The sequence below is a fragment of the Scyliorhinus torazame genome, chromosome 21, assembly GCF_047496885.1.
Source record: "Scyliorhinus torazame isolate Kashiwa2021f chromosome 21, sScyTor2.1, whole genome shotgun sequence".
NCBI classification, from domain to species: Eukaryota; Metazoa; Chordata; class Chondrichthyes; order Carcharhiniformes; family Scyliorhinidae; genus Scyliorhinus; species Scyliorhinus torazame.
Genome location: NC_092727.1, coordinates 129,028,677 through 129,056,538, shown reverse-complemented (window position 1 = coordinate 129,056,538; position 27,862 = coordinate 129,028,677). Strand labels below are relative to the sequence as shown.

Below are 27,862 nucleotides of genomic sequence, written 5' to 3'. Positions count from 1 at the left end.
TTAATTGGAAAAAAAAAGAATTGGGTACTCTAAATTTTTATTTATTTTAAATAACTCAAAGACTATTTCTTTTAATCTTTGTTTGTGAGAAAGCCTGAATGCGCTACAAAATTTGGGAATTATTTTTTGCTCGAAATAAAAGGCGGTTTTCATTAAAAAGGAACAAACGCTTTAGTTGGCAATTCACTGACAAAGGCAAATGTAAGTCTGAATTGGGTTGACTTGTGTAGCACATTTAAACTCATTCAGTCAGTCCCTGGTGTGTACTCAAAACAGAAATGGACCCGGTGAATATTTCTCATAAAAATCCCTAAGTAAAATTTTATCTTCTGTTAAGAACTTAAGAAATAGAACGAAAATAAATCATACAACCTGTTCTTAGAGCCGGCCAGCCGTTCAATAAATCCATGCCTGATCTTCTACCTCAACTCCACTTTCCTGCCTTATTGCCACATGCCTGAATGTCCTTGGTCTCCAAAGATCCATTGATCTCAGTCTTGAACATACTCATTGAATGAGCTCCACAGCTCTCCGGGGTGGAGAATTACAAAGATTCACGATGCTTTGAGTGAAGAGGTTTCTCTTCAACTCCGCTCTAAGTGGTCAACCTCTTTTCCTGACCGTTAGTTCTTGACTCATCAACCAGGGGAAACAGCCTTTCAGCATTTATCCATTTCAGTTCGATAATCTGTCATTTCTCCTAAACACCAGAGAACATAAACATTCTACTCAATCGCTCATCCTGGGGCCACCTTCTCATCCCAGGATTCTCGGCTGTTTTCCTCGGGAATGTTTGCAGTTCTTAGTGTGCTAATGTTTCTAATTCTAACCTAGAGGAGAAACACAACCATGATTGTTGTCTTGTGACACACCTTCCACACTGCAGGAATAATGTATATAGCGCCTGTAAGGTAATAAAACTTCACAGGAGCATTATAAAACTGACCCACAACACATGTCATTTGTGACAGATTTTGCTGGGAGATTTCTGACGGCGAGTTCCCCACCGCTATCGAACCACACTTTCAGTCACCTTTTGGGCTCTGGGGATTTTCTCACCAGTTTAGCCCACACAAGAATTATTTACATCACTGGGGAGCTGAACTTGCTGGCCAGACCAGCTCCTCAGAGATCAGGCCAACATTTTGAAAGGGTGCTCTGATCTCGAAGTGAGCTTGTGGGCCCCCTACCCATTGGCAATGTCGCACCCACACATATGGGCATAACCCCCCCCCCCCCCGAGTGATGACATCGCGCTGTGGGACCCCTGGGCCCTCCCTCTTCAGATACTCCACCCTTCACCCTCACCTTTCATACCCCCTCCACCCTCCTTTCATGCCAATGGCCCCCCGCTTAGGCCCTGACCCTTGGCAGTGCCATCTTGGCACCCGGGCTATCTTGCACTGCCACCCTGACAGTGCTCCTGTCGACTTTGCAGTACCACCCGGGCACCTTGGCGGTGACAGTGCCAGGGGCTTCTGATGGAGAGGCCCCCCGCCCCCCCCCTCCCTCCCTCCCTCCCTCCCTCCCGGGTCAGCCTGGATTACATGTTCAAATCTCTGTTGTGGGACTTGAACCCATAACGTCCTGACTCGGAGTGCAACCATTGAGCCAGGAAAGAATGGTTAGAGGCAAGTGGTTTATACACAGAGTCCAAGATGAGTGAGATGGACCAACGATACATGAACACCTGGAATTAAATGATTATGCGATGATCCCTCAAACCTGTTCATTGAGGGCAGCACGGTGGCACAGTGGGTTAGCCCTGTTGCCTCACGACGCCGAGGTCCCAGGTTCGAATCCGGCTCTGGGTCACTGTCAGTGTGGAGTTTGCACATTCTCCCCGTGTTTGCGTGGGTTTCACCCCCACAACCCAATGATGTGCAGGTTAGGTGGATTGGCCACGCTAAATTGCCCCTTAATTGGTAAAAATGAATTGGGTACTCTAAATTTATAAAAGAAAACCTGTTCATTGACATTTTCTGGCGAGAGAGACTTCTCGCCATGGCTTTGTGCTGTCCTGACTCAGTTTTTAACTTGTTCAACGTGTCTTCCAACCTATTTCCCCCAAATTCCTTGGTTGCTATTGGTTTCCTTTGTAATCACACAGTGTTCAGCTCTTGGTTTCCTCCCAGATTGACATCTATGTTACTGCGACCGGGAAAGAGAGGGTCATGATCAGCAAAGAAGAGAGTTAGTTCTTGAAAAGTGATGTAGCAGGGCGGCACGGTGGTGCAGTGGTTAGCACTGCTGCCTCACGGCGCCGAGGTCCCAGGTTCGATCCCGGCTCTGGGTCACTGTCGGTGTGGAGTTTGCACATTCTCCCCGTGTTTGCACCTGTTTGGCCCCCACAACCCAAAGATGTGCAGGGTAGGTGGATTGATCGCGCCCCTTAATTGGAAAAAATGATTTGGGTACTCTAAAATTTAAAAAAAAAAAGAAAAGTGATGTAGCTGCTTGGAATATGAATAAAATTTGTGGCCATGTACATTTCATCACCCATCTCGGCCTCTGCTTGGATTCTTTCTGGAATCCTCATTCATGCCTGTCATTTCCAGTCTGGCCATTCCAGTACGCTCTTGGCTGGACTTCCCACCTTGCACCCGCTATAAACATCAACTCATCAACAACTCTGCTCCCACATCCAAGTTCCGCTTACTTTGCAGTGGCTGAACGATAAGGACAGACATATTTACTGTCTCATCCTAAGACTGCCCCTCTCATTGTCCAGAGCTCCCTCAGTACCGGCAATGGGATCAGCAGCCTGGATTTTCCGCTCCAGTCTCTGGAGTGGAACTTGAACCCATGACCTTCTGACCTAGAGGCAAGTGTGCTACCCATTGACCAATGGCTGATAAGTGAATGATAGAATGTTCTTGCACCAACTGACCCATCGTGGGAGACTTCTTCACATTTGCTCTGTTGCCCTGGCCTTGCTAAAATTCTTACTGGATCATGAGCCGAAATTACCGGCTATTCACGCTGGCGGGATATTCCAGTCCCACTGACGCTGCACGCGTTTCCCGGCGACGAGAGGTGAATCAATGGGAAATGGTGCCGAAAAACACGCAGCGGATTGGTCGGAAAATCCCGCCCCATATTTTAATAATAACCTTTATTATTGTCACAAGTAGGCTTACATTAACACTGCAATGAAGTTACTGTGAAAATCCCCTAGTCGCCACACTCCGGCGCGTGTTCGGGTACACTGAGGGAGAATTCAGAATGTCCAATTCACCTAACCTGCACGTCTTTCGGGACTTGTGGGAGGAAACCGGAGCACCCGGAGGAAACCCACGCAGACACGGGGAGAACGTGCAGACACCGCATAGACAGTGACTCAAACCGGGAATCGAACCTGGGACCCTAGCGCTATGAAGCAACTGTGCCAACCACTGTGCTACCGTGCTGCCCTTTGATATTTCAGTGTCAATCGCACATGTCAAATAAAAGTGTAAGTGATCATTATCATTCGGCTAGCGTTATTGGTAATTGCACTGGTCTGCCCGATCTGATTGGTAGGGTTTACCTTGTGGGAAGTACCCTCCATCCATTCTCTCCCTATAAAAATGTTATGCTTCAAAGTGGCTGAGCTGCCAACTGAACTGATCATGTAAATAAGCCGCACAGAGCCAGCAACATTCAAAGTTTCATCCCTAGTTTGGATGAGTTAGCTGGGTTGACAGGACAATGCAATTCCCCTTCTGGAAGGAAGGGGAAAGTTAGCTGGGGAATGCTAGCTGGAGAATGCCACTACTGATCATTCGTTGGCAACCCGCTGGTGACAGGTATGTGGGTGGCAGGGTTGGATTTGGCTGTGCAGCCCCATGTGAGAGACTAGCTGGCTAATGTTCACCACCCACACTCACTGATGATGAAGAATGGGCAGTTGGGTGAGATGCCAGCACACTTGAAAACCTGTCCCAGCAAAGTTAACACATTCACAAAAGCAGGTAAAAATTGGAAGAGAAAGAAATTGCTGCTGAAGCATATCTCTGGCCTCTAACGCAGTGAGTGTGTGAAACTGTGCAAGATGGTGTAGACATAATGCAATCTTGTAATACAACAATTGTATAGTGCAGAAAGTCAGTGTCGGGATCTGTGGACAAGAACAAGGGCTGGGAAATTGTCAGGCCGATGGGGGTGTCACTCACTGGTAGGAGAACCGGTGGAACCCATTAGTTCTGTCAGGATGGCCTAACGGAATCAAGTGCCCTTCATGCAGCAGATTGGCTGCCATCAGGCTTTCCCTATCTCCTGCCCCCCCCCACCGAGAGATGTTGGCCTATCAGAGGTCTGCAGATCCTCATGCCGTCAGTGCCTGAGCGAGCGGTGGCAGCTGGTGGAACTGCACACACTCGAGGCCTGCGATAGTGGAAAGACCCCAAACCACAGGTGAATAAAAGCATGATGCAGGTTTTGGGGTAAGAGCTGTGATTTGGGATTGGGAGAGGGGGGCGGGGGAGGGGTCTCGGGGTCAGGGTCAGAGGCAAGACCGGGAGGGGGGGATTGGCTTCCAGCAGCCACCTCTCTGTCTGATACTGGCCACCTCAATCAGAGACAGATTGCCTGATAACAGGGAACCCCCCCCCCTCTCCTCGGGGAGGCCGCTGGCAAACCCGACAGGTTTTTCTGGGCAGCCTTCCAAGGGTGCAGGAGACCTGTGCAACCTCCATTTAATCAATGAATGGGTGTCAAATGGCTCATTAATGAGCCTAATTAACATCCGATCAGCGCAACACGTTGGCACTGTCCCGGCTCAGGGTCATTGTCCGTGTGGAGTTTGCACATTCTCCCCATGTTTGCGTGGGTCTCACCCCCACAACCCAGAGATGTGCAGGGTAGGTGGATTGGCCACGCTAAATTGCCCCTTAATTGGAAAGAAAATATGAAAAAAACATCCCATCAGTGGTGGCTGTGAATCCTGGGCGTCATTCTCCGACCCCCCGGCGGGGGGTCGGAGAATGGCCGTTGGCCGCCGTGAATCCCGCCCCCGCCCCCGCCGAAGTCTCCGCTCCCGGAGATTGGGCGGGGGCGGGAATCCAGCCGCGCCGGTTGGCGGGACCCCCCGCTGGATTCTCCGGCCCGGATGGGCCGAAGTCCCGCCCAGAAACTGCCTGTCCCGCCGACGTAAATCAAACCTGGTATTTACCGGCGGGACCAGGCAGCGTGGGCGGGCTCCGGGGTCCTGGGGGGGGGCGCGGGGCGATCTGACCCCGGGGGGTGCCCCCACGGTGGCCTGGCCCGCGATCGGGGCCCACCGATCTGTGGGCGGGCCAGTGCCGTGGGGGCACTCTTTCCCTTCCGCCTCCGCTACGGCCTCCACCATGGCGGAGGCGGAAGAGACTCTCCCCACTGCGCATGCGCGGGAAACTTTCGGCGGCCGCTGACGCTCCCGCGCATGCGCGGGGAAACTGACAGCGGCCGCTGATGCTCCCGCGCATGCGCCGCATTTCCGCGCCAGCTGGCGGGGCAACAAACGCCATTTCCGCCAGCTGGCGGGGCGGAAATCCCTCCGGCGTCGGCCTAGCCCCTCAATGTTGGGGCTAGGCCGCCAAAGATGCGGAGACTTCCGCACCTTTTTGCCGGCGCGATGCCCGTCTGATTTGCGCCGGCTTTGGCGCCAGTCGGTGGGCATCCCGCCGTTGGGGGAGAATTTCGCCCCCTGTGTCAGTTCCTTCCAAACGTAATCAGGGAAGGTTTTCCCACTGCCGGGAGAGCGACACGAGGCCTCTCCCACGACTAAGTGGGCCTGGCCGCCATGGTTCCCGCTGCGAAGAGTCAGAGAGATCAGAACCATGGGCGGGATTCTCTGACCGCCCCCCCCCCCCCCGCCGGATCGGAGAATCGCAGAATTCTCCGGCGCTGGTTTTCAGGCAGGGGCGGGGATCGCGCCGCGCCGGTCGGGGGCCGTTCGCAGGGGCCCCCCTGGCAATTATCCGAGCCCCGATGGGCCGAGCGGTCACCCGTTTTCGGCCAGTCCCGCCGGCGTGAAATAGACATGGTCCATCCCGGCAGGACCTGGCTTGGAGGGCGGCTTGCGGAGTCCTCGAGGGGGGGGGGGCGCAGGGGGATCCGCTGGCCTGGCCCGAGATCGGGGCCCCCGATCTGCGGGCAGGCCTATGACATGGGGGCACTCTTTGTCTCCGCGTCTGCTTCTGTAAGACTCCGCCATGGTCGGTGGGGAGAAGAAACGCCCTGCACATGCGCAGGAAACACGGCGGTGGTTCTTTGGCGCCAGTTGGCGCGGCGCCAATCCCTCCAGCCGGCCGAGGCCCCGGAAGTGCGGAGGATTCCGCAACTTCCGGGCGGCCCAACGCCTGAGTGGTTCGCGCCGCTCTTGGCGACGGTACGGGCCGCCCCGCCAATTCTGGAGAATCCCACCCCGTATATCTCAGATAGTCACTAGTAAATACATCAGCGGATTTAAGTGAAACTCTTTTTCTCAGAGAGTAGTGAGTTTGTGGAACTTAGTACAATATGGAGTGGTGGAAGAAAATTGCAGATTTATTGAAGTGGAAGTTAAATAAATACATGAGGGAGCGAGGAATAGATGGGGTGAGGGGAACTGTATTAAGTGGAGGTTCCTACATGTACTAAACACATTGCTATATCATGCGGCTGCAGAAAGGAATCGGAGGTTAGATTTTACAGTTCCATCGCAATGTAAACCAAACCCACCTGCCTTCATTCCAACTTCATGCCCTACAAATTTGTAATCTGATATTTAGAGGTGTACATGAAAACATGATATCCTATCGAGCGGTGACTGAGGTTAACATGACCTAAAAGCTGTGCAGCGAACCAGATTTTTCCACCGTGGTCATTGTTATTGATCCATGTGCGAGGAAAGAGCAATGTGAAGGTGTGTGAATGGAGTAGTGACAACTTTTCAGAAACATTGGGGGTGATCAGCAAAATTAAATATCGTACCAGTCCACTGGTCGCCTGTCCCTCTGAATTCGCTCTTATCCTTCGGCGCCCGCTTGTAGGCCAGGTTGTTGCGGTTTTTCCAACGGCACAGCCACCCGTTGGTGGGCTTGAACTCGATCCCCATTTCCTCGGCAAGGGCCTTGGCTTTGGCCATCAGCACCGGCCCCGAAATCGGGCCTTTCTCCTTGCTGGCGGTCCAGAACCAGCTGAGCAAGGCATCGTCGATGGTCTGGTTCTTCCCCTCGCGCTTTCGCTTGCGCTCCAGGTTCCCCCCACGCAGCCATTCCTCCAGAATCTCCTCTTTCTTCTTAACGATTTTGGAGATGGCAGAGGCGGTCAGCCCATACTCCCGGGCAATCTCCTTCTGTTTGAAGGAGGGGTCATTCAGCTTCAAGATGATCTGGACTTTCTGAGCCAGCGTGATGGCGGTCCTTTTGATTTTGATCGGGTTCTCCATTCCACCACTGCAACAGCACAGGAAACAGCAGAGTACAATAGGGTGTTTATACAAAGAGAGTCTCTAAACTCCTAACCATAATCCACTTTTTTTTAAAAATGCCTGACAGGCAGCGCAGTTGTATACTGGATCTTTTTTGTTGTGTGAGGAAGGAGTCAGGCAGCATTTACAGCACAGGCATTAGGGACGCTCACAGGCTCCAATGTGGCTGCTCACAGAATGTAGAGAAGAAATGAGCTTCTCAGCCTTTGCTGCACAGACCAGGAACAAAGAGGTCTGTGAAACGTGAAGTTGATGCTGAGCAGGCTTTAGGGATGTGCTTTGTGATGTAAAATAAGTGATCTCATCTGAAATTCGACACCACAACCCAGCCCTGATAAGATCATCTGCAATTTGCTGATGTGCACTTATGATCCTAGGCAGACAGTGATCTTATCCAACACCAGCAGTACATTAGGGAAACAGATTGTGGTTTTGTCTCGAAAAAATTAAAAAGAGAGAGGGGATAAACACACACTTAAGTTGATCCTATGCAGCAGCTTAATTTCATCAGGCTCTCGGCATATTAGCAGCCAGAGAACAGGAGGAATATTTTAAATAGGCCTTAACTATAAGAGTACAGAATGAAATATTAATTAAAAACAAAGAATAAAAAAGGCAACTATATTAATGAGTCAACTGAATATTGAAAAGTAAATAAATTATAATAAGGAATAGCGTTTCAAAATGTGAAACAGGCAAGTAACACAAAACCGGGAAGCAAACACACACAGTGTAGTAAACAAAGAGGCATGCTCACAGGAAAGAGACATAAATATAGAGGGACACAAAGAGAAGAGAAAGATAATTACAAACAGGTATGGAGAAAACAGAGACATGCAAAGAAACAGCGAGAAACACAGACTGATACACACGAGAGAGAGAGAGAGAGACAAAGCCAGTGAGAGGCACAAGTGTACAGAAACAGACAGAGGCACCAAAGAAGATCAAGAGAAGTACACTGAGGGGGAGATTTGTATGTCGTTGAGTTTCCGAAAAGTGAGAAAAAAAAGCCCCCAAAAAGTTTCAGTCACTGATGGTTAATATAAATAAACTGGACGTCCTTAAAACAGTTAATCCTGAACAGGATGTGGTTTTAGCCCTTCAAACACAGGTTTCCTCTGCAGCTGCGTATGAAAAAACAGGTTTTACAGCACACCTTCGTTTAAAGTGTGACAAAAGAGGTAAAGGTTGTGGGGAGATTTCAATTGGCGATATTCATTCAACAGAGTAATAACTAAAGAATCATATATAAGGAGTTTGTTGAATGTATATACACAGCCATTCAGTCCAAATGGTCGATGTTAGGTTTACTGTAATCCTTAACACTGCAATCAGCAGCCTTGCTGAGGATATATAAGAAACAGGAGCAGGAGCAGTGCCCTAAGGCCCCTTAAACCTGTTCCATCAATCAGCGCGATCAAAGCTAAAAGCAAATTGCCGCGGATGCTGCAATCTGAAACAAAAGCAGAAAATGCTGGAAAGTCTCCGCAGGTCTGACAGCGTCTGTGGAGAAAGATCAGAGCTAACATTTAGAGTCTGGATGACTCTTTGTCAGGGCCCTAGGCTGATGTGATCTTTGCCTCACTGTCATTTTCCTGCTTGTTTGATGCTGGTGCATATGGTGGGATGCTTCAGCAAGACGTAGGTTCAACCCACACTCCTTTACTGGCCTAGTTTGTCTATGGGTGAGGTCTTATTCCAAACACGTGATCAGAATCTCCTGTGTTTATATGTTTTTTAAAAGCTAAAATTCCAATCGTGAGTGAGTAAGAAAGACTCCGTTTAGCACGGTAGCACAGTGGCTAGCACTGTTGCTTCACAGCTCCAGGGTCCTAGGTTCGATTCCCGGCTTGGGTCACTGCCTGTGTGGAGTCTGCACGCTCTCCCGTGTCTGCGAGGGTTTCCTCCGGGTGCTCCGGTTTCCTCCCACAAGTCCAAAGATGTGCAGGTTAGATGGATTGGCCATGATAAATTGCCCTTCATGTCCAAAAAGGTTAGGTGGGGTTACTGGGTTACGCCGATAACGTTGAGGTGTGGGCTTAAGTAGGGTGCTCTTTCCGAGGACTGGTGCAGACTCAATGGGCCGAATGGCCTCCTGCACTGTAAATTCTATGATAAGGTGAACACCCTTTTCAGAAAATGTTTGTCTTGCCCAATTTTCTCCCTCTTTCATACAATTACATTAAATGTGCAGCACAGAAAAAGGTCATTTTACTCCAACTGGTCCATACTACCCCTCTACATGAGCCTCCTCCTACCCTACCTCACCTCACCCTATCAGTGTGTCCTTCAATTACTTTTTCATTTGTGTGTATCACCTTCCTCCTATGTGTATTTATGTTGTTTGCCTCAACCGCCTACTGTGGTTGCAAGTTCCACATTCTAACCATGTCCTACTTAGAGATGCCAGTCCTGAATTCCTTATTGGATTCATCACTGATGATGGCCTCTAATTTTGGACTCCTCCACAAGTGGAATCATCTTCTCTGTCTTCTTGAAGGCTCTGGGCCCCACCTCTCCATTCCACAGACGACAGAAACTCTTCTGTACTTTGCCCAAGTAGCAGCTGTTTATGTGCGAATCCAGACTGTGAGGCAGAGACACCACAGTCAAACCCAATCCTGTCCACCTGACACACGCATGCTTTCGATATCAGGACCACACTCAGTAATATGGTTTTAGATAAATTCAGCGAGAGTATTGCTTCAAAGTAAGCAAGGGGAATAGGGCAAAGATGGCATCAATACTGTTCGTCAAAAGTGAATTTGAAACTAATCCCAAGGAGAACCTCTTTGCTCAAAGCTTTTGAGAAACGTTACAAATAATTATCCTTGCTGAGTTGGAGGCAGATGCATTAGCAATGTTCCAGATACAGCTTGAAGGGAATATAGGCCAACTAGGGTGCTAAGAAAGAAAGTAACTTTTAAAAAATAAATTTAGAGTACCCAATTCATTTTTTCCAATGAAGGGGCAATTTAACGTGGCCAATCCACCTAGCCTGCACATCTTTATGGGTTGTGGGGGCGAAACCCACACAAACATGGGGAGAATGTGCAAACTCCACACGGACAGTGACCCAGAGCCGGGATCGAACTCGGGTCCTCGGCGCCGTGAGGCAGCAGTGCTAACCACTGCGCCACCATGCTGCCCTAAGAAAGAAAGTAACTTGAATTTATATCACTCCCCATCCTCTGGATGACAGAATGTACTTTACAGCCAATGAAGTACTTTTGAAGTTACTGTTGTATGGCGACACATGCCTATTTCCGCATAGCAAGGGCCCACAAACACCAATGTGATAACATTCAGATATTCTGTTTTAGTGATTGTGGTTGGAGGGTAAACGAGGGAGGAACTTTGAGTGAAGGGTTTTTGCACCCTTCACTCGGCTGCTCCCCTGGTCTATTTTGAAATGTGACGCAATTTTTTTTTGTCTGATTTCTTTTTACCTGATTGCACTCCGCAATCAGGTAGATGATTGAAAGATGGCCTTAAACAGACCAAACACTGTTTCCGTCTTTAACTTTGCTCCAGTTTTTGTGAAACCCGGCTGATTTTCCTTGTTTCTCTCTCCCTCTTTCCCTCCCCAGTTCAGACATACTGAGGCTCACTCTCCTACCCTAATTCCCACCCCAGCAGAGAAAACAAAAATCCAGGAAAAAAGGGCAAAAATTGCAGGACTATGGGGCAAGTGTGGGAGTGATGAGACTAACTGAGTAGTTCCTCCTATGAGTGCCAGCACTGGCAGCGTCGGCTGAATGGCCTCCTTCTTTCCTGAAACAATTCAATGATTCTATTCGATGATTCTAGGAGTAAATAACATCTGCTGGAGGTATTTTGTTTAAATCTACATATAGGTTTATGCTAAGGCGGAGTTATGAAGGCAGTGCCACTTTTAGTTACCATGGTGGTTGGGGGGAGGGGGGGGGGCGGGGGTATAGCAGAAACATAGGACCTGTGGGCTCCAATAAGTATCCAAAACTAAAAGACTATCACGCAAAAGTATTCACCAATGAAACAAATGCTTAATCACATCTGACGTTCTAACCATTTGCTCCCTTTGCATTATTATTATTTTAGAATGGTCACCAACATACAATAAATAGTACTTTTAAAGAAAGATTAAAATATGTGAAGTCAATTCCATTTCACCACTGAGTGGAGTTTTAAACTCAATCTGTAAGCAGATTCCAGCTTTTCAAAAGCTGTAAAGCCCTTTAGGTCTAAATATCATTGTTGCGAGATTAGGTTAAGGCTTCTTTAAGATGAAAGTACAGTTCCTACTGGGATAACTTATCAGTTACACCGCACAAAATTGATATTCTGTCTCATGTTAGTCAACTGGAATCAAAAGCGATGACTAAGCAAGACGTAGAAAATGTTAAGGAGGCAAAAAAAGCACTACTTCACCGGGCTTTGTGGCTGCTAGAAATACAGTTTGACTTTTAAAGCCCACTCTGTTTTAGCCACAAATAACCATTACTTTACCTTCTTTGGGTTATCAGCAGATGAAAGGAAGAGTTGTATTTCTGTAGCACCGTTCACAACCACACGACTTCTCAAAGCAGTTTAGCCAATAAGGTACTTTTTGACGGGTAATTACTGTCTAAATGTAGGAAGCACAGTAATCACCAAGTTCCCACAAACACATATGAGTTAATGACCAGATTATCTGTTTTAGTGATGTTGATTGAGGGACAAATATTGACCAGGACACTGGGGAAAAGTCCCCTGCTCTATTTGAAATAGGATGGGATATTTTAACAAGTACCCGAGAGGGTGTGTGGGGCCTCGGTTCGGAAAGACAACACCCCTGACAGTGCAGCCCTGCCCCACACACATTTTTCACATTACGGTCCAAGACGTAGTCGAATGATCTGATTGCACTATGCTCCACTGTTTATATGTACAAGTAGAGTTGGTCTCCATGCGCAGAGAACACTGCATCTGTGGCATGATTGACTGACCAATTGGGCATTGGACTGGGACTTGATTCAGTCCTTCAGTGGGTGGTCAGTTGTGGAGTGGCAAGGTGGTCAACTGTATCGCACTTTTGGTTTGAAGTTTTCTGAGAATGGAGATAGAGGGCTGGATTCTCCGGTCGCCGACGCCGAAATTGCGTTCGGTGAATGGCCGGAGAATCCAAGTTTACGACTGTGGTACCCTCATTAACGACGCTTAGAGTGTAAACGGTAAAGAAGGCTTTAATAAACTAAGAACTAGACTGGTGCCGCGACGTGTGCTAACAGCTACGCCGCCCACAAGGCAGCCCCTTATATATGGCTCCCAGATGGGCGGAGCCGGAGGCGGAGTTTCCCAGAGTTCCAAGCCCGGTCTTAAAGGGGACGTCACCTTACATAATGACAAGGGTACAGTGTTACAGTAACCGTTCATCACAACAACCAAATCAGGGGCGGCGCCGCTTTCACGATGCTCCCCCCCCCTCCAAAGCGGCATACTCTATGAGTACACCGCGCCACGTATCGACGGCCTCAGGACATTGCCTGAGGCCCGTCCCCCGATGTTCCGCCCCCAATCGGCCGAGTTCCCGATGGCCTGGATCTCTCATGGTCTCACCCGTCGGGAACCTGGCATGGCGGCTGCGGACTCAGTCCAGCGCCGCCACAGTCGAGGGAAGGCCTATCCTCGGGCAGGGGGAGGATGTTATTCGGGGCTGCGGGTGCTCCGGTTTCCTCCCATAAGTCCCGAAAGACATGCTGTTAGGTGAATTGGACATTCTGAATTCTCCCTCCGTGTACCCGAACAGGTGTCGGAATGTGGCAACTAGGGGCTTTTCACAGTAACTTCATCGCAGTGTTAATGTAAGCCTACTTGTGACAATAAAGATTATTATTATTGTAAGTACCGTTAAATATGGGCTGCGATGTCGCCAATGCAGCCATCGAGAAACATTCCGCCAATCGCGCCCAGAATGACACTTAGAAATATTTCTGTTAAGTCACGCCAGGGGTTTCCCATTGCGCGCACCCCTCAGCACTGGGAAACCTGCAGCGGGAGTGCACTGACACACTGGGAATAGCAGGTTACAACAGCAACTCCTCTCCTGAGGTGAACTGAAAAGCATTTGAAAACAGAATATTAAATGCAGCTGATCTGAATTCGCCCTCTCCGCTCTACTCTGTTAATCCTCCTTTGTGTCATGACCTGCTAATTTCCGGGCTCGCTGAGTAACTGGAATTGTTTTGAGTTTGTAAGCCATAGTAAGTGCACTTACAGCTAGTTTGAACTCTGTCACCTCTGTGATTTTGTGTCCTAATTGTTGTTGTAGACAGCAATATGTTCTTTAACCTAAAGTAGCCAGCCGAGATGGGGGTTGGTCGACAGGGTAGAAGGTATTTACTCCGAGATCATGCCTGCTTAAACAGCCCATTTGCTTATGGCTCATGTTACACAGATCTGATGAAGGGCAAATTATTTTGCAGTGCAATTAAATTTTATTAAAGCTGCGAACTTAGATATTTATATTCGTTCCATGTTTCAGATTCAGCTCTTGCTAACAGAAGAGCACCTTGAAGATAGGAACATTGCAAAAACCTCGGTGGGCATAAAAAGAGGAATTTGAACCAGGGATTCACAATGTTGAGAGTCCTTTGGGCTGAATAAGGATCCATTAAACAACAACTTGCAGTTATATAGTTATTTAAATAGCCCAAGAGCTACACAAGAGCGTAATCAGACATAATCAAAAAATTCATATCGAGCCGCATAGATAGACATAGAAACAGAGAAAATAGGAGCAGGAGTGGGCAATTCAGTAAGCTCAGGATTAATCCTCCACCTCAATGCCATACTCCAGCCCTTGACACTTTTCGAGTGTCGAAATCTATCTATTTCCTTCTTAAATATATTCAGTGCCTTTGACTCCACAGCCTCTGTGGTCGAGAATTCCACAGGGTCACCACTCTAGGTAAAGAAACTTCTCATCTCAGTCCTAAATAGCGGACCCCGTATCCTGAGACTTTTATAGACCCCCCAGCCAGAGGAATCAACGCCCCTGCATCCAGTCCTTACAGCCCTGTCCGAATTTTGAATGTTTCAATGAGATCCCCTCTCATTCTTCTAAGTTCCAGTGAACACAAGCCCAGTCAACCCAATCTCTCTTCACACGACAAACCTGCCAAGTGAGGAATCAGACTGGTGAACCTTCGCTGCCCTTCCTCGATGGCAAGTATAACCTTTCTTTGATAAGGAGACCAAAACTGCACACAATATTCCATGTGTGGCTTCACTAAGGCCCTGTACGGTCGCAGTAAGAATCCTTGCTCCTGTACTCAACTCTTCTTGTAGTGAAGGCCAACAGACCATTTATATTTCTAACTGTTTGCTGCACCCTCATGCTTGCTCTCAGTGACTGCTGTACTAGGACACCCAGGTCCCTTTGTACATCAACATTTCCCAATTTATCTCTAGTTAAATAATACTCTGCCATTCTATTTCTCCATCCAAAGTGGATAACTTCACATTTATCCACATTATACTGTATCTGTCACCTATTTGCCCACTCACTCAACTTGTCTAAATCACCTTGAAGCCTCCTAACATCCTCCTCGCCACTCACACTCCCATCCTCCTCGCCACTCACACCCATCCTCCTCGCCACTCACACTCCCATCCGCCTCGCCACTCACACTCCCATCCTCCCCACCACTCACACTCCCAACCTCCTCACCACTCACACTCCCATCCTCCTCGCCACTCTCATCCCCATCCTCCCCACCACTCACATTCCCATCCTCCCCACCACTCACACTCCCATCCTCCTTGCCACTCACTCTCCCATCCTCCCCACCACTCACACTCCCATCCTCCTCGCCACTCACACTCCCATCCTCCTCGCCACTCACACTCCCATCCTCCCCACCACTCACACTCCCATCCTCCTCGCCACTCACATTCCCATTCTCCCCGCCACTCCCACTCCCATCCGCCTCAACACTCACATTCCCACCAAGTTTTATGTTGTCAACAAACTTGGAAATATTACCACACTGTACTTCTATAGAAGGATTATTTAGATCTGAAACGCTAACTCTGTTTCACTTCATAGATGCTGCCAGACCGACTTAGTTTATCCAATATTTCTGTTTTATTTCAGATTTTCAGCATCTGCAATATTTTGCTTTTGTTGGAAATATTACTTTTTATTCCCTCATCCAAATTATTGATGTATGTTGTGAATAGCTGGGGTCCAAGCACTGATCTCTGCGTGACCCCAATAGTCACTGCCTGCCACTTTGAAAAGAGACCCATTTATTGCTACTCTCTGTTTCCTGTCTGCTCACCAATTCTCAATTCATGCTAATATATTAATCCCAACCCCATGTGCTTTAATTTTGCACACTAACTTCTTATGAAACTTTATCAAAAGCTTTCTGAAAATCCAAATATACCACATCCACTGGTTCACCCTTATCTATTCTACTTGTTACATCCCCTGAAAATTCCAGTATGTGTGTCAAACATGAATTTCCTTTCATAAATCCATGTTGACTTTGTCTAATCCCGTTGATATTGTGTATCCTGTTATCACATCCTTTAAAATTGACTCTACCATTTTCCCTTCTACTGATGTTAGGCTAGCCGGTCTGCAATTCCCTGTTTTCTCCCTCATTTTTAAATAGCGGGGTTACATTTGCTACCCTCCAATCTGCCCAAACTGTCTGGAATTTACAGAATTTTGGAAGATATGGGGCATCTGACCAAAAGCTTGATTAGAGAGAGAGGTAGGTCAAAGGAGTAACTCTTGATTAGATTCCAGTCTGTAACTCACTCCCAGGTATCTGTTATTCTATATATAAACCACCCCAAATCCCTCGATTAGATTCCAGTCTGTAACTCACTCCCGGGTATCTGTTATTCTATATATAAACCACCCCAAACCTCTCAATTAGATACCAGTCTGTAACTCACTCCCAGGTATCTGTTATTCTATATATAAACCACCCCGAACCCCTCGATTAGATTCCAGTCTGTAACTCACTCCCGGGTATCTGTTATTCTATATATAAACCACCCCAAACCCCTCGATTTGATTCCAGTCTGTAACTCACTCCCGGGTACCTGTTATTCTATATATAAACCACCCCGAATCCCTCGATTAGATTCCAGTCTGTAACTCACTCCCGGGTATCTGTTATTCTATATATAAACCACCCCAAACCCCTCGATTAGATTCCAGTCTGTAACTCACTCCCGGGTATCTGTTATTCTATATATAAACCACCCCAAACCCCTCGATTAGATTCCAGTCTGTAACTCACTCCCGGGTACCTGTTATTCTATATATAAACCACCCCGAATCCCTCGATTAGATTCCAGTCTGTAACTCACTCCCGGGTACCTGTTATTCTATATATAAACCACCCCGAATCCCTCGATTAGATTCCAGTCTGTAACTCACTCCCGGGTACCTGTTATTCTATATATAAACCACCCCGAATCCCTCGATTAGATTCCAGTCTGTAACTCACTCCCGGGTATCTGTTATTCTGTATATAAACCACCCTGAACCCCTCGATTAGATTCCAGTCTGTAACTCACTCCCGGGTATCTGTTATTCTATATATAAACCACCCCAAACCCCTCGATTAGATTCCAGTCTGTAACTCACTCCCGGGTACCTGTTATTCTATATATAAACCACCCCGAATCCCTCGATTAGATTCCAGTCTGTAACTCACTCCCGGGTATCTGTTATTCTATATATAAACCACCCCAAACCCCTCGATTAGATTCCAGTCTGTAACTCACTCCCGGGTATCTGTTATTCTATATATAAACCACCCCAAACCCCTCGATTAGATTCCAGTCTGTAACTCACTCCCGGGTATCTGTTGTTCTATATATAAACCCCCCCGAACCCCTCGATTAGATTCCAGTCTGTAACTCACTCCCGGATATCTGTTATTCTGTATATAAACCATCCTGAACTCCTCGATTAGATTCCAGTCTGTAACTCACTCCCGGGTATCTGTTGTTCTATATATAAACCACCCTGAACCCCTCGATTAGATTCCAGTCTGTAACTCACACCGGGTATCTGTTATTCTATTTAAAAAAAGGAGTAACTCAAAGGAAGTGAGATAGGTGGCAAGGTTTAGGGAGCGAATTCCAGAGCTTGGGGCCTATCCAGCTGAAAGCACTGAAGGGGGCAGTTGACCCATCATTCTGGTGCCAGCTCTTGCTGTCCAATCAAACCCACCTGCTCTTTCTCTGTAATGTCATAAATATTTCATCTTAAAGTATTTATTCAATGAATTAATAATCTCTATTGTCACAAGTAGGCTTACATTAACACTGCAATGAAGTTACTGTGAAAAGCCCCGAGTCGCCACATTCCGACGCCTGTTCGGGTACACAGAGGGAGAATTTAGAATGTCCAAATTACTTAACAGCACGTCTTTCGGGACTTGTGGGAGGAAACCAGAGCACCCGGAGGAAACCCACACAGACACGGGGAGAACTTGCAGAATCCGCACAGACAGTGATGCCAGCTGGGATTTGAACCTGGGACCCTATTGCTGTGAAGCAACAGTGCTAACCACTGTGCTACTGTGCCGCCGATAAAAAGTTACTGCAGTACGGAATCTGCTTCCAGCGCCCTTTCAGGCAGCACATTTCAGGCACTGAACCACTGAGTTCACCTGTGAACTGTGCTGATGCCGGTCAAAGTGACAATTGGAGCATTAGAATTAATTTTAGGGCGACACAGTGGCTAGCACCGTTGCCTCGCGGCGCCAAGGACCCGGGCTCAATCCCGGCCCCGGGTCACTGTCTGTGTGGAGTTTGCACATTCTCCCCGTGTCTGCGTGGATCTCACCCCACAACCCAAAGATGTGCAGGATAGGTGGTTTGGCCACGCTAAATTGCCCCTTAATTGGAAAAAAAATAATTGGGTACTCTAAATTTAACAAAAAAAGAATTAATTTCAGAATCATAGAACCCCTACAATGCAGAAAGAGACAATTTGGCCCATTGAGTCTGCACCGACCCTTCAAATAAACACTCTACCCATGCCCACTCCCCCATCCCCGTAACCCCATAACCTAACGTGCACATTGAGGGGCAATTTAGCATGGCCAATCCACCTAACCTGCACATCTTTGGTCCGTGGGAGGAAACCGGAGCGCCCGGAGGAAACCCACGCAGGCACTGGGAAAACCTGCAAACTCCACACAGACTTTGTCTCAAGGCCGGAATTGAACCCGGGTCCCTGTCGCTGTGAGGCAGCAGTGCTAACCACCGTGCCAGCCTTGGAGATTAAAAGATCAGCCAGGGTTCATGCTTCTAGACATTATCCAGAGATCGCTGTATGTGTGCTGGGTATGTTTACTCTACCTCCAAGGCCTCATCGCCCACTGACATGCAAGGCAAGGTTTGCTTGTCAGTTCACAGTTTCCTGCCCGTTAAAAGTAGGAACCCCCAGCCTGTATGTGCAGGCTCACATATCATAGAATCTTGAAGTGGAAAAATAGACTATTCAGTCCGGCCTGCCTGTGTCAGCTCTTTGGAAGACCAATCCATTTAGTCCAACTCCACTGCTCTTTTCCCCATTGTCATGCTGCTTTTTCCTTTTAATGTAAAATTCCCTTTTGAAAATTACCATTGAATGTATGGCCATCAGCCTCTCGAGCAGAGGATGATGGGTGGAACACTAGCTAGGCTCCATGTAGGAATACTCCAGCATGAGTGTCTTCAGGAGAGGAGAGGAGAGGAGGGTGAGAAGAAAGAGCATGAAAGAAAGAAACATTTGCATTTATATTGTACCTTTTACGACCTTAGGACATTCCTGAAGTAAGTTTGAAATGTAGTCACTTGCAATGTAGGAACATGGTAGCCTATTTTCACACAGCAAGCTCCGATACGCAGTAAATTGTTAAAGTTTTTATTGACTGTGTCATTTCTTTTTCGTGATATTGGTTGAGATATAAACTTGGCCAGGATATCAAGAAGAACTCCCCTGCTCTTCTTCGAAATAATGCCTCAGAATATTTTATGTCCATTTGAGAAGGCAGGCAGGTTCTTGTTTTAAGACAGGACCCCTGACAGTGCAGCACATCTTCCCTACTGCACTGTCCTAGCCTCAATTTTGTGCGCAAGTCTTTGGAGTGGGACATGAACCCACAGCCTTCTGACACGTGAAAAGTAGCAGCTACATTTAATAGAGTGAGGGGGGGGGGAGGGAGAAAGCAGGCACCCTGCCCCAGTTTGTCATCGTCATGGAGCTGAACATCCATTGCCATGTCTTTTTCCAACTCTATCCCCATATTCTTTCACATCATTGGCATTTAGAAATCTGTCAACAACTGTTTTAAACATACTCAGTGACTGAGCTCCCACCGTCTTTCTGCACTAGAGAATTCCAGAGATGCACAATGTTCTGAGTAAGGAAAATCCTCCTCACCTCGGTCTTCAGTGGCTTCCCTCTTATTTTGAAATTGTATCCAAGTTCCCAACAAGGGGAAACATCTTACCTGCACCTATCCCTTTAAGGATTTTGTTAGTTTCAATTAGATTATCTTTCATTCTTTGAAACTCTAGAGAATACAGGCCCAATTTCCCCAATCCCTCTTTATTGGATATTGCAGCCATCTCGGGAACAAATCTGGTGAACCTTGGTTGCACTCCCTCTATTCCAATAATATCCCTCATAAATGAAGGAGCTGTGCTCCGAAAGCTAGTGATTCGAAACAAACCTGTTGAACGTTAACCTGGTCTTGTCAGACTTCTTACTGATCCCACCTAAAGTAATGGAACCACAGCTGCACACAGTATGGCAGGTGCGGCCTAACCAAGACTTTACAATTGAAGCAAGACTTTGCTACCCCTGCACTCAGATCTTGCGATAAAGACTAATCATTAGCCTTCCTAATTGCTTGCTGCACCTGCATGTTAGATTTCAGTGCCTTATTGACAAGGACACCCAGGTCCCTTTGTACATCTACATTTTCTAATCGCTAACCATTTAAGAAATAATTTGCACATCTCTGTTCCTCTGACCAAAGTGGATAACCTCACATTTTTCTACATTATATTTAATCTGCTATGTTCTTGCCCACTCATTAAATCTGTCCAAATCCCCTTGAAGCTGCTTTGCATCTTTCTCACAGCACATACTCCCACCTAGCTTTATGTATTCCGCAAACTTGGAACTATTTCATTTGGTCCTCACATCCAAATCATTGATATATAATGTCAACAGCTGGTGCCCGTGTACTGATCCCTGTAGTACGCGACTAGTCACAATCTGCCAGTGCGAGAATGACCCGTTTATTCATATTCTCTCTTTTCTGCCTGTTAACCAATCCTCAATCCATGCCAGTATATTACGTTCTATCCCATGTGCTTTAATTTTGCTCTCAAAACTCCTGTGGGGGACTTTTTCAAAAGCCTTCTGAAAATCCAAGTACACTGCATCCACCAACTCCCCTTTATCTGTTCTGTTCGTAACATCCTCAAAAAAAACCCAACAGGTTCCTCAACATGATTTCCCATTCATAAATCCAATTTAACGCCATGAAAATATCCCAAGGCTCTTCACAAATGGAAGTGGGTCAGGGGAAAGGAAGCAAGTCATGAAGGAGGAGTTGATCAGAGCTTGGCTGAAACAATGGAGGTTGAGAAGATTGGGGCTTGAAGTGAAAAGAAGGAAGGAGTGCATTTGTACAGTGCCTATCATGACCTCAAGATATAACAGAGCTAATGAAATGCTTTAGAAGTGTAGTCACTGTAGTAATAGAGAAAGGGGAGAGTAGGACTGAGGCAGTTGAATGCTACCCCATGGTGGGGTAAAGAGGGAAAAGGTTGGAGGTCAGAAGAGTGCAGGAGGAGGGCGGCATGTGGTGCAGTGGTTAGCACTGGGACTGTGGCGTTGAGGACCCGGGTTTGAATCCCGGCCCTGGGTCGCTGTCCGTGTGGAGTTTGAGGCGAGGATTGGATTGAAGATATTCAATGCTCGATTCCAGCTCTGGGTCACTGTCCGTGTGGAGTTTGCACATTCTCCCCGTGTTTGCGTGGGTTTCGCCCCCACAACCCAAACATGTGCAGGCTAGGTGGATTGGCCGCGCTAAATTGCCCCTGAATTGGAAAAAAAAATGAATTGGGTACTCTAAATTTAACACACACAAAAAAAGAAGATATTCAATGCTTCTGAATGTGGAACATCTTCATCAGCACCAAACAATGCAGCCCCAAAGCCTAGGCATCCCTACTCGATAAAAGCAGAAAGAAGGAATTATGTTATGTGGAAAGATTGGAGAGACTAGGGTTGTTCTCCTTAGAACAAGGAAGGTTAAGAGATTTGGTCAAAGTGTTAAAAACCATGATGGGTTTTGATAGAATAACTAAAGAGATTCCGTTTCCTGTGGGAAGAAGGGTCATTTTGTGGGGGACTCAGTCAGATTTAAGGAGATTGGCAAAAGAAACAGGTGGGATCACAATTTATTTCACACAACAACTTCTGACGTGAAGGCATTCCCAGAAAGGATGATGGAAGCAAATTCAGTAATACTGAAATGGGGGAAATTTTGTATGGTTATGGGGAAAGGCCAGTGGAACAGGTCCAAGTAGATATCCCTTTCAAGGAACCAGCATTGGAACGTTGGGATGGCTGGCCTTCTTCCATGCTGTGATTTTCATTGCATATCGATTTTAATCATTTCACGACACTTTACAGCTTTACAAATTGCTTTGCAGTCGATTAAGTACATTTGAAATGTAGTCACTATTGAGTGTCGGAAAATATGGCAGCCAGTTTAACACAACAAGCTGCGTCAAACCGATAATGTGCAAATCTGCTTACAGTGTTGGTTGAGGGACAATTATTGGCCAGGACACTGGGGAGAATCTTGCTGCTCCTCCCTGAATAGTGACATGGGATCTTTCACATCCGCCTGAGAGGGCAGATGATGTCTTGGTTTACTCAAAAGCCAATATCTCCAACCTTCCTGGAGTACCGTCTAGATTAATGTGCTCAGTGGGACTTGAACCCATAATCCCTTGACTTTGAGGCGAGAGCCATGGCTAAAACATTTTGTTAGCTGAAAATAGGTGCCTTGATTTGCACTCTCCCTTCACGTAACTGCAGAAAGGTGTCTGGTTACCCATTTGAGTTTTGCTCTTTTGCTTCCCCCCCTCTTTTCCTCCACCAGAGAGAGACCTTAGCTTGACTGCTTTTGCAGACACATTGTTGTGGAACACCCCAATCCCCCATCCCGCTCGGTGTGCTGCTGATCAGGAACATTGGAAAGCCTGTTTGACTCACCTCGGTAATGCATCTGATGCTCCTATACACCGACTGCAAGAGACTCGCACACAGTTAATAATGTGGAGTCTGTTTTATCTGTTTAGATCACATCCTGTCTGGAATTAGAGCAGACAGAATTAATCTTAAACTTCCTGCCAGGGGGAGGGTAAAACTGACACACAGCAACGTACAGCCTAATCAGTGTGAAGCTAAACAAAGCCAGCAGCGGTTTTTCAAGATTGTTTTAATAAAAGAAGCCAGTCCAACAACTTATGCAGGAATTTCTTTTCCCTGAAAGGTGAAATGTTTATTTTTTTTACTCCCTCTTGAATTACAGCACATAAACTGCTGGGCTTTGCTGAAATACAGATTCACAAGAGCCTATATCATCTACATGGTCACCCTTCGCAAGTTAAACTCAGCCGCTATCACCTAGTGTCGTTAATAGGCTGAGACACTTCACATCGGACATAGGACAGTTAGTGGGGGAATATCCAAACACAGCCAAAAAGGCAAGATTTAGGGAGGAAGCTCTTTCTGATGAGGAAAGAGACTCAGTGAGACAAGCCAATGGTTTATTTTTCAAATGGTCAAATTTTCCAAAATTCACTGGATTCGAGGAAGTTTCCATTAGATTGGAAACTAGCTGAAGTGACTCCATTATTCAAAAAAGGAGGGAAGCAGGAATATATAAACCAGTTAGTTTAACATCTGTCATAGGGAAAATACTAGAAGCCATTATTAAAGATGTTATACCAGGGCACCGATAAATTCAATGTAATCAGGCAGAGTCAACATGGTTTTGTGAAAGGCAAATTTTGTTTAACTAATTTATTGGGGTTCTTTGAAGAAGTAACAGGTGCTGTGGATAAGGGGAACTGCAGGATATACTATACTTACATTTTCAGAAGGCATTTGATAAGGTGCTTCGTCAAAGGTTATTGCAGTCCGGGAACGGTGTCCTGCAGTCAGCATTGCAGTGAAGCAGTCAGGACGGGAGCACTGAGACCCGTTTAAATAACATGGGGCCTACAAAAGGCCCAGAAGGAAGAGTGAGAGGAGCAGGAATGCCAGAAGAGCAGCAAGAGCACCAGGGATCCATCCTGGGTACGGCCAGGCAATGTGGGGCCCACAAAAGGCCAAGAACAAGCCACAAGAGGAGCGGGAGCACCAAGGAAGCGGACGGTGGCACTGGGGACTTGACCTGGGCAAGACCAGGCAACGTGGGACCCACAAAAGGCCAAGAAGGAGCAACGGGGATGTCAATAGAACATAGAACAATACAGCGCAGTACAGGCCCTTCGGCCCACGATGTTGCACCGAAACAAAAGCCATCTAACCTACACTATGCCATTATCATCCATATGTTTATCTAATAAACTTTTAAATGCCCTCAATGTTGGCGAGTTCACTACTGTAGCAGGTAGGGCATTCCACGGCCTCTACTCTTTGCGTAAAGAACCTACCTCTGACCTCTGTCCTATATCTATTACCCCTCAGTTTAAAGTTATATCCCCTCGTGCCAGCCATATCCATCCGCGGGAGAAGGCTCTCACTGTCCACCCTATCCAACCCCCTGATCATTTTGTATGCCTCTATTAAGTCTCCTCTTAACCTTCTTCTCTCCAACGAAAACAACCTCAAATCCATCAGCCTTTCCTCATAAGATTTTCCCTCCATACCAGGCAACATCCTGGTAAATCTCCTCTGCACCCGCTCCAAAGCCTCCACGTCCTTCCTATAATGCGGTGACCAGAACTGTACGCAATACTCCAAATGCGGCCGTACCAGAGTTCTGTACAGCTGCAACATGACCTCCCGACTCCGGAACTCAATCCCTCTACCAATAAAGGCCAACACTCCATAGGCCTTCTTCACAACCCTATCAACCTGGGTGGCAACTTTCAGGGATCTATGTACATGGACACCTAGATCCCTCTGCTCATCCACACTTTCAAGAACTTTACCATTAGCCAAATATTCCGCATTCCTGTTATTCCTTCCAAAGTGAATCACCTCACACTTCTCTACATTAAACTCCATTTGCCACCTCTCAGCCCAGCTCTGCAGCTTATCTATATCCCTCTGTAACCTGCTACATCCTTCCACACTATCGACAACACCACCGACTTTAGTATCGTCTGCAAATTTACTCACCCACCCTTCTGCGCCTTCCTCTAGGTCATTGATAAAAATGACAAACAGCAACGGCCCCAGAACAGATCCTTGTGGTACTCCACTTGTGACTGTACTCCATTCTGAACATTTCCCATCAACCACCACCCTCTGTCTTCTTTCAGCTAGCCAATTTCTGATCCACATCTCTAAATCACCCTCAATCCCCAGCCTCCGTATTTTTTGCAATAGCCTACCGTGGGGAACATTATCAAATGCTTTGCTGAAATCCATATACACCACATCAACTGCTCTACCCTCGTCTACCTGTTCAGTCACCTTCTCAAAGAACTCAATAAGGTTTGTGAGGCATGACCTACCCTTCACAAAGCTGTTATAACCTGCCTACTGACGATTGGCTGGGGACTAATGACTATCCCACAATCCTATGGGAGTATGAACTTCCCCAATGAGGGGGGCGGAGAAACTCCTACTATAAATAAGCTGGCCAGTCCAGGAACCAGGAGGAAGGAGAAGGTAGCACGGGAAGTTACTGCTACTGCTATGTATATATTGTTATAGTAAATAAACGTTATTATTTTGTAACCTTAAAACTCGTGCTGGATTCTTCGTGGCCCTTACAAAACTGGCGACGAAGGTAAAAGTGAATAGCTGTCTACACTGCTGAAGCCACCTCCCTGGATTTTTGTTGGATACAGGTTGGAAGTTGTTTTCTATTATACCATGCCTCTGTACGGACATTTGGATGTTTTTGATGCTGCGCTGGAAAGCTGGAACCCGTACACGCAACGGATGCGTTACTATTTCCGGGCAAATAATATCACTGAAAACGAGCGCCAGGTGGTCATATTGCTCACTGCCTGCGGGCCGCATACGTTTGGGGTGATTAGGAGCCTTACGTACCCAGCTGCGCCGGACACCAAAACGTTTGACGAACTTGTGAATATAGTGGGGCAACACTTTAACCCAACCCCGTCCACGATAGTCCAGCGTTACCGGTTTAATACCGTTGAGAGGACCCCTGGAGAATCCCTTGCCGATTTTTTATCCAGGCTACGCGGGATTGCGGAATACTGTGACTATGGTGAGACCTTGTCAGAAATGTTACGCGACCGTTTGGTTTGCGGTATTAACAATGCGGCCACCCAGAGAAAGTTGTTAGCGGAGCCAACATTGACTTTTCAACAGGCAATACAAATAGTCTTGTCCCGAGAGAGCGCAGAGCGAGGAGTACAGGAGCTACAGGGAATGGAAGTGCATGCCTTGGGGCGAAACCCTTTCCGCCCAAAAACGTCCCCCCGCACTCCTGCGGTACCTTGGGCGAGGCAACGACCAGACCGATGCCAGTGGCCATCAGACATTCCTCCCCGAAGGGAGCCTTCTCCAGAGCCAATGGATGAGGAGCCATGTCCGTGTCAGACTTGTAGGCGCCGACCCCGTCGCGGACGGCGGTCCTGGGGACGCCAGAGGCGCCGTCGTTCCGACCGAAACTGGGACCAGCCCAGGGGCCGTAACTGGGACCAGCCCAGAGGCCGTACCTTCCATGTGGATGAACCTGCGGCGACCACTCCTGAGGACGTGGAGACGGAGGACGACTGCCTGCAGCTGCATTGTGTGGCAGCTCCCCGTGTGGCCCCCATTAAGGTGACAGTACGGGTCAATGGCCACCCGCTGGAGATGGAGTTGGATACTGGCGCAGCAGTCTCCGTGATCGCCCAGAGGACATTCGACCGCATCAAGCAGGGTATACAGACCCTTACACTAACTGACTCACAGGCCAGGTTGGCCACCTACACGGGGGAACCACTGGACATTGCAGGAACTACAATGACCCCTGTTGTCTATGGACGCCAGGAGGGGCGTTTCCCACTTATCGTAGTTCGTGGCCATGGGCCCAGCCTGTTGGGTCGGGACTGGTTGCGCCATTTGCGGTTGCAATGGCAGCACATCCTCCAAACAGTTTCTGGAGGGTTGACTGAGGTGCTAGGACGATACCCAGAGGTATTCCAGCCTGGTCTGGGGAAAATTAAAGGGGCCGTAGCCCGTATCCAAGTTGAACCAGGAGCCACACCGCGCTATTTCCGGGCGCGCCCAGTGCCTTACGCTTTGCTCGAGAAGGTAGAAGGGGAGCTCACTCGTTTGGAGAGTTTGGGTATTATCAGGCCCGTCCGTTTTGCTGACTGGGCAGCACCAATTGTGCCAGTAATGAAGCCAGATGCCACAGTTCGCTTGTGTGGCGACTATAAACTTACAGTGAATACAGTTTCCCGACTCGACCGATACCCAATGCCTCGCATAGAGGATCTCTAAGCGAAACTTGCAGGCGGACTCTCATTCACAAAATTAGATATGAGTCACGCCTACCTGCAGTTGGAGCTGGACCCTGCCTCCCGACCATATGTAACAATTAACACACACCGGGGCCTGTATGAATATACACGGTTGCCCTTTGGAGTATCCTCTGCCTGCGCAATTTTTCAACGTGTTATGGAGGGCATTTTGAGAGGTTTACCACGTGTGGCTGTCTACCTAGATGATGTGTTGATTACAGGGACGTCGGAGCAAGAGCATTTGGAAAATCTGGAGGCTGTCCTTAAACGCCTTTCGGAGGCTGGAGTCCGTTTACGTCACACAAAGTGCGTATTTCAGGCAAAAGAAGTAGTCTACCTAGGTTATCGGGTGGACCGCGAGGGTCTGCACCCCGTCGCAGAGAAGGTGCGTGCAATTCAACATGCCCCCACCCCGACTGACACTTCGCATCTTCGTTCTTTTCTCGGTCTCGTAAACTATTACGGGAAGTTCCTCCCCAATCTGGCAACTACGCTGGCCCCCTTACACCTGCTGCTAAAGAAAAATCACACCTGGGTTTGGGGTCAGCCGCAAGAAACCGCTTTCCGGTGGGTAAAGCAACAATTGTCGTCGTCTGGGTTACTAACCCACTATGATCCGGGAAAGCCTTTGCTCGTCACATGTGATGCATCCCCGTATGGTATTGGGGCTGTCCTGTCCCACAAGATGGAGAACGGGGC

At 47.6% G+C, this 27,862-nt stretch overlaps 2 protein-coding genes across 10 annotated transcripts in view; one reads left to right on the top strand and one right to left on the bottom strand.

Annotated features, from left to right (window-relative positions):
• LOC140398651 (uncharacterized protein C17orf113-like) overlaps positions 1–22,798 on the bottom strand; it is a 50,697-nt gene extending 27,899 nt beyond the window's left edge. For 2 of the 4 annotated variants that reach the window (XM_072487555.1, XM_072487557.1), the window contains exon 1: positions 6,934–7,770. In XM_072487555.1, coding sequence (XP_072343656.1) covers positions 6,934–7,390 — 457 coding nt within the window. In that variant the 5' untranslated portion in view covers positions 7,391–7,770. Of the gene's footprint in view, positions 1–6,933; positions 7,772–22,715 lie in introns of those variants that run through there. The other 2 variants (XM_072487559.1, XM_072487558.1) reach the window with 2 other exon arrangements.
• Positions 1–27,862, top strand: part of LOC140398652 (sorting nexin-11-like) — a 166,254-nt gene that overhangs the window by 107,263 nt on the left and 31,129 nt on the right. The window lies entirely within an intron of this gene.